This window comes from Lissotriton vulgaris, chromosome 2_1 (assembly GCF_964263255.1).
Source record: "Lissotriton vulgaris chromosome 2_1, aLisVul1.2, whole genome shotgun sequence".
NCBI classification, from domain to species: domain Eukaryota; kingdom Metazoa; phylum Chordata; class Amphibia; order Caudata; family Salamandridae; genus Lissotriton; species Lissotriton vulgaris.
In genome coordinates, this window is record NC_141687.1 from 314,403,989 (window position 1) to 314,419,618 (window position 15,630).

The 15,630-nt window shown below is 49.6% G+C and overlaps 1 protein-coding gene across 3 annotated transcripts in view; it reads right to left on the bottom strand.

Moving 5' to 3' along the window:
* The window catches only part of AKAP10 (A-kinase anchoring protein 10), a 504,896-nt gene that overhangs the window by 171,046 nt on the left and 318,220 nt on the right, over positions 1 to 15,630 (bottom strand). For all 3 annotated transcript variants that reach the window (XM_086955011.1, XM_086955012.1, XM_086955009.1), the window contains exon 6: positions 7,169 to 7,253. In XM_086955011.1, the coding sequence (XP_086811137.1) occupies positions 7,169 to 7,253 (85 nt within the window). The remainder of the gene's footprint in view (positions 1 to 7,168; positions 7,254 to 15,630) is intronic.

The following is a 15,630-nucleotide window of genomic DNA, read 5'->3' on the forward strand; positions in this document are numbered from 1 at the left end:
CGCTGGGCGGCGCCGCCGGTGGGCCCTCTGCCCACGGTATGCCCGGCCGCTGCCGCAGCCAGCAAGGTTGGGGGTGGTATTCCCTCTCGCCACACCGGACCAACACAGGGGATATGCAGGCACCCCTGCGGCAAGGGCCCCCAGCCAGTGCGAAGAACTCACTGCGGCAGTCCGGCACGATTCGGTCCAGGGCCTCCGCAACGCACTGTCAGAGGACAACGGTGTCCCCCCGCAGCTGCAGAGGACAGTCTCCTTTCGTCGCGGGCATCACTCCGCGCCCTTAGGTCCACAGCTAGTTGGGGCCAGGAGCACAGCAGGTCTCCGTCTCCCAGACCATCAGCACCGCTCCAGTCAGCGCGCTAGTGTCTCCGGCCGTTTTCCAGGGCGCCGCTGCCGCCATTTCATGATTGTCAGTGGCAGGGATCAAAGGACGAGTAGCACAAGATCGGGGTTGATTTGCGATCTACAAAGGGTCTCGCAGGGAGCTCCGTGGCAGAGGCAGTAAGGTAGGACCGTTCTGTGACATGGTGATCGGAAGATGGGCAGGATAATCGCCGGAGGGTAACCCGGCAGCAGGAGCCTCACACAAGTGCGGCCATCTTGCCCCCCCCACCCCCAGCATTTGTTATGTCTGCCCCACCCCCATTGTTTTATGTAATCGTGTCCAGCTATATATCGCTTGTATTTTCCAGCTCCCCACGCCCGCCATGATAGTACCATGTTCCAATCTCCAGCGCTGGTTTCCCAGTGTATTTCCAATGCCTCCCACGCCTTCCGAATCCCCCAACATTTCTTCTATGAATTCAGCTCCCTTGCCCCCAAAGCGAGCTCTGGCAGGAAAGCGGACCACGCAGATGCAAAAGGGCCGTCACTAGAGGGCAGATACTTACCCTTGGTAGATGGCAGCAAAGCGAGCTCCGGCAGGAAAGCGGACCACGCCATGACACCACCATGTTTCTCCGAGGTCCAGCAGAAATGGCTCGGAGAAACGCCCCGTCATTTTCCGACTGGGGGGGGGGGGGGGGCGTGTTTTACTTTCTTTCCTCTTCCCATGGCCGGAATGTAAAATTCCAGCCAATGGGAAGAGAAGAGAAAGAACCTAAAAAACACACCCCCGAATCGGAAAAAGAATGGGGCTTAAATGGACAGACGCCCCTCTTCTCCAATGGCTAGCCTCCGTTTAGGAAGCCAGCCAATGGAGAAGAGGGGCGGGTTCAAGCCCCACTCTGGAAAACTTAAAATCTCGCCAGCGAGACTGCGCAAGCGCAGCCTAGACATGCAGAGACCTAAAAAGGAGAACTACAGAATAAATACGAAGACTATAGGTTTTTTCTAAAAGACCTGAAATTGCTCATAAGTCTATGTATTCAGAAAAGCTATTCCATTTTGTTTCTTTTTGTTTTCCTCGTTTATCTGCAGTGCACTTCACAAAATAATTCACAATGGGAAAACCCTTTTTACAGAACTATAGAAACAGTATTATTTATCCAAATAAAAAACAAAATCTGTAACCGTAAATACAGTTTTTTTTTACCAACTCAATGTATAATGGGTATAGGTATGTATTTCTATGTTAGTACCCACTTCATGGCGTAAAATAATATATACAAAGTTTTGTTTAACACTTTTTAATACTTTCAAGAACCCACTACACTAACAATTACTTAAATACAGGATAATTACCCAGTTTGGGTTATCACATTGCACTCTTTCAAGTCTGAAACTATTTTTTAAGTGCAGAATCAATGTTGATAATTCCATAGACAAGGTCTCAGGACATCACCTATTGATGTTGCTGAATTAGTGCATAAGGACAGAAAAATAGTCCTTTTTAGTTCTCGCCTAAGAGTGCATGCGCTGTCTGTTTCAAGACATATTGTAAACTTACAGTGGGCTTAGAGCTCGCCCATTGGTTGGCTTCACGGTCAATCTCATTTGTTTGCGGCTTCTTACTCTTGTGCTTGTCCCTCCTCTGGAGAGTGGATGCATTACTAGTGTTCTTCCACTGCTCATTTTTCAGGAGCTATGTTTTTCCTTTTCTTTAAGCACTCTACAGGAGCCCGTGTTCCTCCTTCTCACAATCCCCCATTCGCCGCTCTTGCTTCCTCTGCACCCACATTCCCTTGCTTCCCCACATCCCCATGTCTTCCCACAAGACTACCCACCTTCCATTGTCCATTTGCTAAGGCTGCTAGCCCTCCAGCCCTCCTTAGCAAATGCTTCTCCATTGCCTCCCGCCTGCCCTCTTTTTACCAAGCACTTTCCCATTCCCACCAGCCCACCCTTGTCATCAATTTGCTTCCCCAGCCCCTCCCACCTACCCTTGATGGTCAGCTTGCTTCCCCATCCCCTCCAATGTTCCATGCATTGTCAGCTTGCTTTCCCATCCCCCGCTCACCCCGCACTGTCAACTTGCAGCCCCAGCACTTCCTGCCTAATCTGTTGTCACCTTAATTCCCTCAGACCCTCCCCGTCTATACACCTCCTGCACACCCTCCATTGTCTGTTTACTCGCCTACCCTTCATAGTCAGTTTGCCCCATTTTCTTCTGCACACCCTTTAATGTCTGTTTACTCCCTCAGCTCCTTTTACCCACCGTCCACTATCCGTTTGCTTCCTTATCCTCTACTGCCCACCATCTGTCGTCAGCTGGCTGCCCCAGCTCCGGCCAACCACCCTAGATTGTCAATCAATCAATCAATGACACTTATAGAGCGCGCTACATACCCGTAGGGTCTCAAGGCGCTTGGGGGAGGGGGGGTGCCGCTACTGCTCGAACAGCCAGGTCTTCAGCTTCTTCCTGAAGGAGAGGTGGTCTTGGGTCAGGCGCAGGTCGGTCGGGAGGGAGTTCCAGGTCTTGGCGGCCAGGTAGGAGAAGGACCTTCCTCCTGTAGTCGCTCTTCGGATGCGGGGGACGGCGGCGAGGGCGTGGTTGGCTGATCGGAGGTGGCGTTTGGGAGCGTAGAAGTTGATCCGGCTGTTGAGGTAGCTCGGGCCTTGGTCGTGTAGGGCTTTGTGTGCGTGGGTGAGGAGGCGGAAGGTGATTCTTTTGTTGACGGGGAGCCAGTGAAGGTCTCTCAGATGTCCGGAGATGTGGCTGGTTCGTGGGATGTCGAGGATGAGTCTGGTTGAGGCGTTCTGGATCCGCTGGAGTCTCTTCTGGAGCTTGGCGGTGGTACCGGCGTAGAGGGCGTTGCCGTAGTCCAGTCGGCTAGTGACGAGGGCCTGGGTGACGGTCTTCCTGGTCCCGGTGGGGATCCACCAGAAGATCTTCCGTAGCATGCGTAGGATGTTGAAGCACGCCGAGGAGACGTTGTTGACTTGCCTGGTCATGGAGAGGGCGGAGTCCAGGATGAAGCCCAAGTTGCGTGTATGGTCTGTCGGTTTGGGTGCGGTGCCCAGGGCGGGAGGCCACCAGGAGTCGTTCCAGGCGGAGGGTGAAGAGCCCAGGATGAGGACCTCCGTCTTGTCGGAGTTCAGTTTCAGGCGGCTGGTCGTCATCCACTCGGCTACCTCTTTCATCCCTTCGTGCAGGTTGGTTCTGGCGGTGGCGGGGTCGTTGGTCAGGGAGAGGATCAGCTGGGTGTCGTCGGCGTAGGAGATTATGCTGAGGTTGTGTTGGCGTGCGATGGCCGCGAGGGGGCTCATGTAGACGTTGAAGAGGGTGGGGCTCAGAGAGGATCCTTGAGGGACGCCGCAGATGACTTCGGAGGCCTCTGACTTGTACGGTGGTAGGCGGACTCTCTGTGTTCTTCCGTCGAGGAAGGAGATGATCCATTCCAGCGCCTTGTCCTGGATTCCGACGTTGCTGAGGCGCTGTACTAGGGTGCGGTGGCAGACAGTGTCGAATGCCGCGGAGAGGTCTAGGAGGATGAGGGCCGCTGTTTCTCCGTTGTCCATCAGGGCTCGGATGTCATCGGTGGCGGCGATGAGGGCGGTCTCGGTGCTGTGATTGGCTCGGAAGCCGGACTGTGAGGGGTTGAGGGATCCATTCGTCTCGAGGAAGGCGGCCATCTGCTTGTTGACGGTCTTCTCGATGACTTTGGCTGGAAACGGGAGGAGCGAGATGGGGCGGTAGTTCTTGAGTTCGGTGGGGTCCGCTGTTGGTTTCTTGAGTAGAGCGCTGAGTTCGGCGTGCTTCCAGCTCTCAGGGAAGGTGGCGGTGTCGAAGGATGTGTTGATGATGTCTCGCAGGTGGGGTGCGATGACAGCGTCGGCCTTGTTGAAGACGTGGTGAGGGCAGGGGTCGGTCGGGGATCCGGAGTGGATGGAGTTCATCGTGCGGATGGTGTCTTCGGTGCTGATCGGGGTCCAGGCGTGGAGGGTGGTGGTGGGGGGTGGTTGTTCGGACATGGTGTGCGTTGGTTGGTTGTTGAAGCTGTTGTGTATGTCCGCGATCTTGTTGTGGAAGTATGAAGCGAGGGAGTTGCAGAGGTCTTGCGATGGGGTGATGTCGTTGTTTCCTGCGCTGGGGTTGGATAGCTCTTTCACGATGTTGAAGAGTTCCTTGTTGTTGTGTGCGTTGTTGTCCAGCCGGTCCTTGAATGCAGTTTTCTTGGCGGCGCGGATCAGCTGGTGGTGCTTCCGAGTGGCCAGCTTGAGGGTGGTCCTGTTGTCCGGTGTAGGTTCCCTTCTCCAGACTCTCGAGGGCTCGGCAGTTCTTCTTGGAGCTCTTGAGTTCGTCGGTGAACCACAGGGCTTTCTTGCTGCCGGGTCTGCTGGGCGGGGTCCTCAGCGGGGCGAGCTCGTCCGCGCAGATGCTGATCCACTTCGTGAGGTTGTCGGCGGCCTGGCTGGGGTTCGCTGAGCTGGCAGGAGGGTGCTGGCTCAGGGAGGTGGCGAGCTGGTCTGCTGTGATCTTGTTCCAGCTTCTGCGGGCGGCCTGTTGCTGGTGGTGGTGGGTCGTCGTTCTCTTGAAGGTGAAGTGGACGCAGCTGTGGTCCGTCCATTGAAGCTCTGTGGCGTGGCTGAAGTCGATGTCTGTGCTGGAGGAGAAGACTGCGTCGAGTGTGTGTCCGGCGAGGTGGGTGGGGGTGGACACTAGCTGCTTGAGTCCAAGATTGGCGAGGTTGTCGAGCAGGGTGCTGGTGTTGCGGTCGTTGTTGTTCTCCAGATGGAAGTTGAGGTCCCCCAGGAGGATGTAGTCAGCGGAGGGGAGGGCATGCGGGCTGACGAAGTCGGCGATGTCCTTGCTGAATTGGGTGCGTGGTCCCGGGGGTCGGTAGATCAGGGTGCCTCTGAGGGTGGTGTTCGGGTTGGTGTGGATCTGGAAATGCAGGTGTTCGGCGCTGGTCAGGGTGTTGTCGGTGCTGGTCGTGAGACGGATGGTGTTCCTGTGGATGATGGCGATGCCTCCTCCCATCTGGTTGGCGTTGCGGTCCCTCCGGACGATCTTGTAGCCCTCTGGGATGGCGATGGCGATGTCGGGAGCTGAAGAGGCGTTCATCCAGGTCTCCGTGAGGAAGGCAACGTCAGGGGCTGTGGCGTCTAGGAGGTTCCAGAGTTCGATGGCGTGTCTGTGGACGGAGCGGGTGTTGAGCAGGATGCACTTGAGGTGGGTGCTGCTGGTGTTCGACTTGGCGGGTGCTGGTGCGAGGCAGGTCCGGATGCAGGTGAATTTGCAGGCGTGGCAGCTGAAAGGTCCGTGGGTGCGTCGTGGTGTGGCTTGGTGGCATTCTGGGAGTCGGCCGGTGTTGAGTGCGATGAGGGTGGCGGCGGAGTACGTCAGGCGGGTAGGTCGGGGTCTTCGTGGGCCAGGGGTCCTGGCGCTGGTCGCGATCCGGTCGCGGACGGGCGCAGACGGGCTTACCTTTGGCGCGCCTTCGGCGCACAATCGGTGCACAATCGGCGCACCCGCTGCGCGTGACCGCTGCACGTTCGCACGGTCTCCATATAAGGCGAAGTACGCGGGTGGGCGGAGCAGCTGGGAGGCGGGGAGGGTACAGAAGAGAAAAAGGGGTGGGGTAATCGGCGGTGGCGGGAAGCGGGGAGGGAGAGCGGAGGGCGGCGAGGTAGGCGGGCAAACAGGAAGGAAAACGTCAGCAAAACACCACAAATTTACAAGGAAACAAGCACAAATTTAAGGCAAAACAACAAAAAAGCAGTCAAAAGCGCGGACCACGCCGCTCGGAGGAGGGGGCGTGGTCAGCGGCAGCGCGGCAAACAACGAGGCAGTGTAGGCAGGGCAAGGGGCACACGCAGCAGCTGGTGGCCGTGCGGTGCTGGGGTGTCCCTCAAGTGGGTCACACTCACCTGCGTCGCCCGGTCTCCATATAAGGCCAAGTGCGCGGGTGGGCGGAGCAGCTGGGAGGCGGGAGCGGGGAGGGTACAGAAGAGAAAAAGGGGCGGGGTAATCGGCGGTGGCGGGAAGCGGGGAGGGAGAGCGGAGGGCGGCGAGGTAGGCGGGCAAACAGGAAGGAAAACGTCAGCAAAACACCACAAATTTACAAGGAAACAAGCACAAATTTAAAGCAAAACAACAAAAAAGCAGTCAAAAGCGCGGACCACGCCGCTCGGAGGAGGGGGCGTGGTCAGCGGCAGCGAGGCAAACAACGAGGCAGTGTAGGCAGGGCAAGGGGCACACGCAGCAGCTGGTGGCCGTGCGGCGCGGGGGTGTCCCACAAGTAGATCCCCAACCCCTCTTGTCCGCACTCAATTGTCACCAAACTACCCTAGCCACCCCCTTCTATGTCCACTTGCTTGTCCAGCCCCTCCCAAACACCCAAGTTGTCCAGGTGCTTCCTGCTTTCCTTGCAATAGGGGGCAAAATGACAAACACAGTTAACGGATGTATACTAGCTTGCTGAGCGATCGCCTTGTTCTGTCAAACTAATGGTTACAGACCAAAGTCTAACCAGTATAAATACCCATGGGGTTAAAAAACCAAAATGAAGACTCTCCAATCCTGTGTGTTGTTCCTTACTCCAATCATTACAAATCACATGTTTTTAAGTAATAAATTCTTTAGTATAACGCGTCCAATGATTTTTTTTATTCAGTACATGAACACTCATCATTTGCCATTTCACCCTTTGTTAAAAGCTTTAGTGCCACCAAATTTATTATAGGCTGTCACTACTAACACTAGTGCGCGGCAAACATAGCCTCTAAATCAAATAGAATAACGAAACGCTGAACTAGCAGACTAAGCGCCAGGCGATAGACTTACTCTTGTTCCATAGCATTAAAGACTATTGATTGTGCTGCAAGGAAGCAGTTTGGATCCACATGCCCATCTTCTCCACAGATTTTAGCTGAGAAAGAAAAAAGGAATAATGGAATCAGCATGAAGGTCATTTTTCCTTACTCATAAGTTCTTACCTCCTTCCTTTCCAACTGGTTGTGAACCTAAACAACACTGAAAGGGGCGACAGGGTTCATCCCAGAAACCTCAAGCAAAATGGTTAAGTAGAAGGTTCCGTCCCAAAACCCAACCTTTAATAGAAGCTGCACCAGTTGAGAAATGTTCAACAAAAAGGCACGAGGAGTGGTCCATAGTATTTAATTATCCCATATTTCAAAGACAACGTGTCATCTTTTTTCTTGAGCTATGCTGAAATTACTAAATACACTTCTCAAACCACACTAAGGTTTCCAGAGATTACCAGTTGAATGAAACAGATACATTTTTTAAAGTAGCCTCAAGAACTCAACAGCTCTATCAAACCCACTAGCTAATAAACTGCGTCCAATATGATATTTCCGGCACAAAGCAGGATGTTAATGACTTCAAAAGCACTGAGGCTTGCATACGTTAATTTCTCAAGAATACAGCTCTCATGTTTAGCAGTCTTATAGAGAAGTGAAGAGGCATAAAAAAAGTTCTCTGACAAGATAAGGGTTCCCAAGCATGTTATCTCGATTTGTAAAGCGCACTAATCACCTAAGAGGGTATCCACACGATTGGGCACGGTGTGCAGTCCTAAGATGCTTATGTGAAGAGCCAAGTCTTCAGCTTCTTGCGGAACACAAGAAGCCAAGAGGTGGTTCTGATGTGTTGAGGGAGGTTGTTCAGGTCTTGGGTGCTATGTAAGAGAATGAGCGATCTCCAGTTTTGCTTTTGCAGATGCGGGGAGTGTGTGCTAGTGAGAGTAAAGCAGAGCATAGGTTTCTGATGGGTTGGTGAAAGTGTAGGTGGCTGTTCAGTTATTCTGGTCCTGTGTTGTGTAGGGCTTTGTATGTGTCTGTGAGAAGTTTGAATTGGCTATGCTTGTGAATGGGGAGCCAGTGAAGCTTACTGTGGTGGAGTGTGATGTGGGTGCGGCATGAGAGGTCAAGTATGAGTTTTGAGGCTGCTTTCTAGATGGCTTGGAGTCTGTGCAAGTGTTGTTTGGAGATTGCAGCACAGAGAGTGTTACTGTAGAACAGCCTGCTGGTGATGAGTGCTTCTGTGACAGTCCATCTGGTGCTCTGAGGCAACCATTTGAAGATCTTTTGCAACATGAGCAATATGTGGAAGCAGGAGGTGCACGCTGCGTTGACTTGAGCAGTCATGTTGAGCTTGTCATCTAGGATGATCCCTATATTTCTTGAGTGGTCTGTGGGGATGGGTCCCAGCTCCGACGGCTACCAGGTGGAATCCCATTGGGAGGTCTTGTTGTTGAAGCCCAGTACTTCAGTCTTGCCAGAGATGACCTTCAGGCAGTTGGCTTGCATCTAGTCTGCTACCATGGTTATGCAGTTGGTTAATTAGTTATGTGTCACTGGCATAGGAGATAAAGGTGATGTCTTGTGATTGGATGATATTAGCGTGCAGGGTCTTGTAAATGTTGAAAAGAGTGGGGTTGAGAAACGGTCCCTGTGTGTCCCCGCATACCAATTGCTTGGTCTCTGATGTGAAGGGCGGCAGCCTGACCCTTTGGGATCTTTCAATGAGGACGGAAGAGATCCATTAGAGAAAGGATTCTTGTATGCCAATCTTATGGTGTCTTCTGCTCAGGGTATTATGGGAGGCCACGGTGAAGCCTGATGAGAGGTCGAGTCCAATGAGGGCAGCTATTTTTCCTCGATCCAGGATGTTTTGAATGTTGTTGGTGTCCACAATTAGTGCTGTTTCTGTGCTATGGTTCTTTCTGAAACCTGATTGTGTGCTATCTAGAAGATGGTGAAGTTCAAGGTGGGATGTGAGATGCGTGTTAATGGCCTTTTTAATCACTCTGGCTGGACAGGGAAGGAGGAAGATGGGTTGTAATTGCTCAGTTGATTTGGGTCGGCTGTTGGCTTCTTTAGGAGGGAGTTGACTTTTGCAACTATCCATTCATACAGGAAAGTCGCTGACGTGATGGAGGTGTTGATGATGTTAGTCAGGGTGATGCTGATCGGTGATGTTCCCAGGTTGTAGATGTAGTGGGGGCTTGAACCCGTTGGGGCCCCTGAATGCTTGGTCTGCATGATTGCCGGGGTCTCGTTTCTAGTCAGGTTTGTCCATTCAGGTCGGTTTGCCGTCTTGGTTGTGGAGGGTAGTTTAATGATGATTACTCTGGGGTCAGGTTGGTGTGCGATTTTGCTGAGGAAGAAGTTGGATAGGTTGTTGGGTGTCACCAATGTAGTTGACAGTGGCTGAGAGTGAGGTGAAATCTTTGACGATCCAAAAAATCTCCTTGCAGCTGTTGGAGCTTTTTTTCGATGATGTCAACTAGTGTTTTTTTCTTGGTGTATCTAATTAGCTGGTGACAGCATATGAGTGCAGCCTTGCAGGAAGTTCTATCAGTGGTGTCATGGCTGGCTCTCCATTCTCTTTCTAGCTGTTTACAATGTCGTTTGGTGTCTTAGAGGTCTTTTGTGTATAACCTGGCCTGGTTATTTGATCTACTATGCTTGCTAGGTTTGATGGGTGCGAGGTGTTCCGCGCGGTTCTTGATCCAGTTGTTGAGGTGGTCTATGGGGCTGGGCTGATCGGGAAGGAGTAGGCTGAGCCAGTCTGCTTCTGTCATTTTAGCCCACATGCGGCTTGGAGTGCTGAACTTGGTAGTGGTGTTGACTTCAGATTGGATGAAGGAGTGGCTGGTCCATGTGAGGTGTGTGGTTGAGTTGTATTTGATGCGGTTGCTTGTGATGAGGATTGGGTCCCGTGTGTGTCCTGTGGTGTGTGTTGGTTTCTTTGACAAGCTAGGTGAGTCTGATGTTGCTCAAGCTTTCGTGGAGTGCAGTAGATCAGGAATCCTTTCAGTCTTCCAGAGGAAAGTTGAGGTCACCATGGAAAATGTATCCCCTGCAGTAGATGGTGAGTTTAGCGACAAAGTCAGTGATGAGGTTCGCAAAGGTGGCTTGGGTGGTCGGTAGGCAAGACTTTCATTCAGGGTTAATTTTTCAGAGATTTGCAGCTTGAAGTACAGGTATTCCATGAATGGGATGGCTTTCTCTTTGGAAGTTGTGTATTTGACAGATTCCTACTAGATGATAGCGAGTACTCCTCCTGGCTTGTGAAGGTGGTCCTGTCATGCAATCTAGTAGCCCCCTGGTATTGCCGTAGTGATGTCGGGAGCAGATAAGGGGTTGAGCCAGATTCTGTGATGAAGAGGATGTCGGATGCGTTGCTCCTCAGAATGATCCTTATTTTGATTTTGAGTTTGCTGTGAGGACATGTGTTGAGAACCACGCATGAGAGTGGGTGTTGACAAGACGGTTTGCTGAGGTGTGTAGTGTAGGTGTTATTGGTTCGTGTGTGTGTGTGTTGAGAGGGATTGTTCAGGCTGTTATTAATATTTGTTTGGGGGGGTGTGGGTGGCTGCTGGAGAACCGGTAGTGGGTACAGATGAAAGTTTCTACCATGGTGTGAGGTCTCAGTTTCAGGAGCCAACTTAAGACCTGGCTGTTTCATCAGTAATGGGGACTTTGTTAGGATGAGATTGCACACTGTTTTTCTTTCAAGGGGGACCTGTTCGCGCCGGGACACTCCCTGGAGTAGCCATGCGCTTGAAAAATACCCCATAACATTAACATAATATAATATTAACAGCAGCAGTTGAGGGAATTACGTTCAGGGTCTGGCAACCTTAAGAGTAGTGATCAGAGCAGTGCTCCCGGTTCTGGGTACGGTTCAGGCATGGACGTGAGCAGAAGGGCTTGCCTTTGGCGCATCCACTATGTGTACGTGTTGCAGCGGTCATTGGGTAGGTTCTGGGAGGGAGGAGGAGGAGGAGGAGTCCAGGGTGCCATGATGTCATTTCCTGTGCTGATGGGTAATGGGAAATTTAAAACCTCTTGCTTCGCTTTTTCGATGAGGCCATAACTAGGGTACTTATCAAAATAGAATTGCAGGAGCTCATGAATTGGTAAAGAGCTAGCGGATCTTGATGATGAAAGACAAAATATCCAGTGTTCTACATAATCCCCAGCAGGCATGAAACTCTGGAAAATTTAATTTTTTTTCTGATAACAAAGGTAGTCAAGGAGTACGAAGGTCAATTTCGGAATACCATTTTATTTACCTTTAGAATTAATTTCAATAGAACAAATTGGTCTCAAAGCAGCATTGGTACCTGATAAAGGAAATGAGAGACAATCCCTCCATCATTTTTCTCTGCAGTCTTGGTTTGGCTCACAACTTGTCATAATGCTGACAAACAGTTTGAGTGTGGGAACATATTGAAGGGGACCATTTGAAATGACTGGATGGAAGACTGATAGTTTATTTGATGCAGCCATTGTGATGGTTTAGTTGATGATGTTTCAGTGATCGTGTTGCACAGGTACGATCACAGGGGAAGAGAGGTTGGTCTTGGTATCGGTTGCACAGTGTTTCATTGCTTAAGAGAGACCTTTACTGTTCTGGATTTCTCTTTTGGTGGTATGACAGTAGGTGGCGTTGGCTGAGGAGAAAAGGTTCCTACTGGTGCAGTGGAGAGTTTTCAAGTTAAAGAGGTAACCTCGAGCTAGGTTTGGCACTATTTCCTCAAGTCTGTGTATTTCTTACTTGTCTCCTGTGTGTTCTGTGGTGTAGTGGGGTAGGGAGAGTCCAAGTTCAAAAGACAGCAATTTCAGATGGGTTTGAATATCAGTATGGGTCTCGAATTTGATGTAGACTGTGTTTAAGAGACAACCAACATTAGCCGTGGGGCTGATTGAAGGATATCAAATTATGACACAATGTGAGTGTATCGATCTAGCTCGAGGATTTTTAATAGGATGGTCTTTGAAAGAGTAGCACTCTTGGCTGGGTGGCAAAGAGTGGCCGAAATGGCATGGGAGTGAAGCCTGAAGAGAGGAAGTGGGCTGGCATTCATTGCTTTTCATGGCATTGAAGACGAGGTTGAGGATACGGTCCTAAGAATGGGCAGGTTCAATGGCAAGTTGCTCGGTGGTCATACTGTCCAGCAGGTTGACAATTGTCTCTTATTTGGCCTTGGTGAAAGCATGCTTGAGTACTAGAGGTCTCACAGGAATGTTGGAGTATAAGTGTAATATTCAGTGTTGTCTACAGTGTTTCCCTGTACGAGGGGAGGGAGCAAATGAGCAAATTAGGGGGAAAAGTATTCTCCTTGAGGCTAAAAGGGGAAGTGGCAAGTGAAGATCTTATGCAGGCTGTGAGTCCAATTCACGCAATATCGACGATGGGTCGGTTCTGCATGAAGATGCACCACGCAGCCACGGAGATTCGTTGGTTCAGCTCGGTGATGAGTCGCTGGTTCTGCTGGAGATACACCTTAGGTCCACGACCAAGAGTCCAGGACTGGCACCACTTGGCAGGGCACACTCACAGATGACAGAGTCTAGGTGCAAAAGAGGGTTGGCTGGAAGTCTTTTATGTCCTTCAGACTTCAGATCAGGAGGCCAGCCTGCAAGCCCTTGGAGGCAAGAGGGCAGAAGGTCAGCACAGCAAGGCAGGAGTTCAGAAAAACAACAGTCCAGCAGGGTGGCCACCCTTTCAGTAGCACAGCAGTCCTTCTCTCCGGCAGAGTCTTCAAAGGTCCAGAAGTATACTGAAGTGGGGTGTATGAGGTCCAGTACTTATACCCAGTGGTGCCTTTGAATTGAGAGACTTCAAAATCATGCTTTTAAAGTTGCCAGAGGTCCTCCATTAATGCCTTGGTTCCAGACACACTACAGGGGGTATGCAGAACTTTGCTCGCAGACAGTATACAACTTATTCAGGTGCAAGTGAGACAGGTACAGCTCCTCCATCCCATCCTGCCAGGATGGGCTATCAAGTCACACCTAAGCTCCCATTGTGTGTGGCTGTCTAGGGGGAATACACAAAGGCCAGCTGTCACCCACCATAGACATGTGATCAGAGACAGGTTGGAGGCACCAAATAGCTAAAGTAATAAAATGCCAAATTTTTAACAGTAGCACTTTCAAAATTGCTATTTAAAATTCGACTTCATACGTTTGGATTTTTAAAATTGTGATTCTAGAGACACCAGACCTGAAAGGTTTATTTATTCCAAATAGGGAATTACACTTGTAAATTGTAATACGGTAATCCCAATGTTATCCTATGGAAGAGATAGGCCTTGCTGTAGTGAAAGACGACAGAGTATTTCACTATTAGGACATGTAAAACTTAAAAGTACATGTGTTAAAAGTCCATTGCACCCTGCCCTCTGACTTGTTCAGGGCATATCTTAGGAGTGACATATGTATAAAAGGTAAAGGTTTGGGTCTGGCAAAAGTTTTCTTTTGTCAGGTCAAAATGACAGTTTAAAGTGCACACAGGCTCTGCAATGGCAGGCCTGAGCCATGGTTAGAGGGCTACATAGGCAAATGATACAATAAGTGCTGTAGGTCCACTAGTTCAGTAAACAAAAAGATGGCCAGATAGATACATTTCACGTTTTTACACCTCACCTAGCCAACAAATCCTAAGAGGGTGACCTCTTCATTTCAGTCATTTTTTACTTATTTTGCCTTTTTTTTAAAAACATTTACATATGACCAAGAACAAAACACAATTGTCAAGACTTTTTACACCATTAATACAAAAACACATTACACACACAACCATAAATGAAAAACATTCATGTAGACACTGTAAACAAAGTGGGGGAGGGGTAAGGATGCCTCAATTCATTTCATTTATGGAGCACCAGTCCTAATGTAAAATACATAAACAAGCGGCCAGTTACTAGTTCATGTAGGCTAGCTTGTTAATTGTGCTGGAAACAGTTTTTTGAGGGGTCTGCTTGCAGGGGAGATTTTTTTGAAACTACATTCCTGTAGCGCCCGATGCAGTTTAAGTTCCAGCACAAGGTCAACGCGTTTCGAACCCTGATTCTGTTTTGGGGTTCTCCTCAGGACATGGACTGCAGGTGGCCTTCACTGTGAAACATAAAACAATATGAATTGGTGTCAGTCAGTGGGGACTATTCTATCATACATCTTTAAACTAAGACCCAACTCATGTTACTCCTGACAATACCTGTATATCTTTTGTTCCACAACTGCAGTCTACAGTTAAAGGAAAAGCAGGGACTCTGGAATTAGAATTCAATAGAGGGACAGTCAGTATCTCATTACTGGCATCGTTTGATTTTCAAAATAAGGTTTTTCGGGCATAGGTGCATAACTTGGGCCATTATTTTATGTGAGCAATTCCTTTTTCAGCCAAAGGTATACTGTAGGACGTAGGGGATCGCACTGCGCTGAACAAAACATTAAATTCCTTGTAGAATTCGACCAATTTAACAACTCGCTCTTAATGCATATTTATGCATGACTCCGGCGTGTTCTTGACCCCGGTGCCGCTACCTTGGCACCCACGCGGTCGGTGCTATTTTCTTTTTCTTTTTTCAATTCTGCAAGTGAGGAGTAACAGAATCTCCGTATTACATCAGCCTTTCATCGTTTTCACCCGTTATTATATATGGATCATGCTCTCGCTTGTTAACTTACTTCAATTGAGTGTTGTGTTCTCTGGCTTTGGTCTCATTCCGCACTTCCTGGGTGCAACGCTAACGCGCATCACGTGATTCGAGCCTGTGCACAGCTTCATATATTTAAAGGGGCAGTGTTAACGATGGTCCCGGTGCCCTAACATTGGCTTATGGTGTTTGGAGTTTGCTTTTGGCAATATTACCATGGATGTTAAAATAAGTCTCCTTGAGTACTCATATCACCTAGTTGTTTCCTGGGGCAATTGTCAGTGTTGAAATTCTGAACACTTGCATCCACTGTCCACAGTATACTCACAGGGAAGATTACCACAAATGGTTGTAATATTTGTTGTTCATTTGCGAAGTGCGATCTCTCGCAGACTCTAAAACACTCGGATATACTTGTAGTCCTGTGAAATTCATCCTCACGGGGCATAGGCTCATCTGTATATTATCGCAAGTTGCTTAATTCAGACAGTTCATTCAAGCCAGACATGGCTGTGTCGAAATTTATAATCAAGAAAGCTTCCTTTTGCGCTAGTTGTGAATCAGGGTCGCCTCCCACATCTGCAGACGTCCTTATCACTGCCAAGATTGTCCATTTGAAATCATTTGGACTGTGGTTTAGTAGTGGCGCTGTTAGAACTTTGTTCTTCATCCTTGAGCGATGCTGGATGATTCGCTGACGCACTTCTTGTGTCGTTTTGCCGATGTACATTTTTTGGCATGGACATAGGATTGCATAAATTGCATATTTAGATTTGCAATTGGTGAATTGATCATGACGCCAGAATTTTTTACCGTCAGTAAATAATGT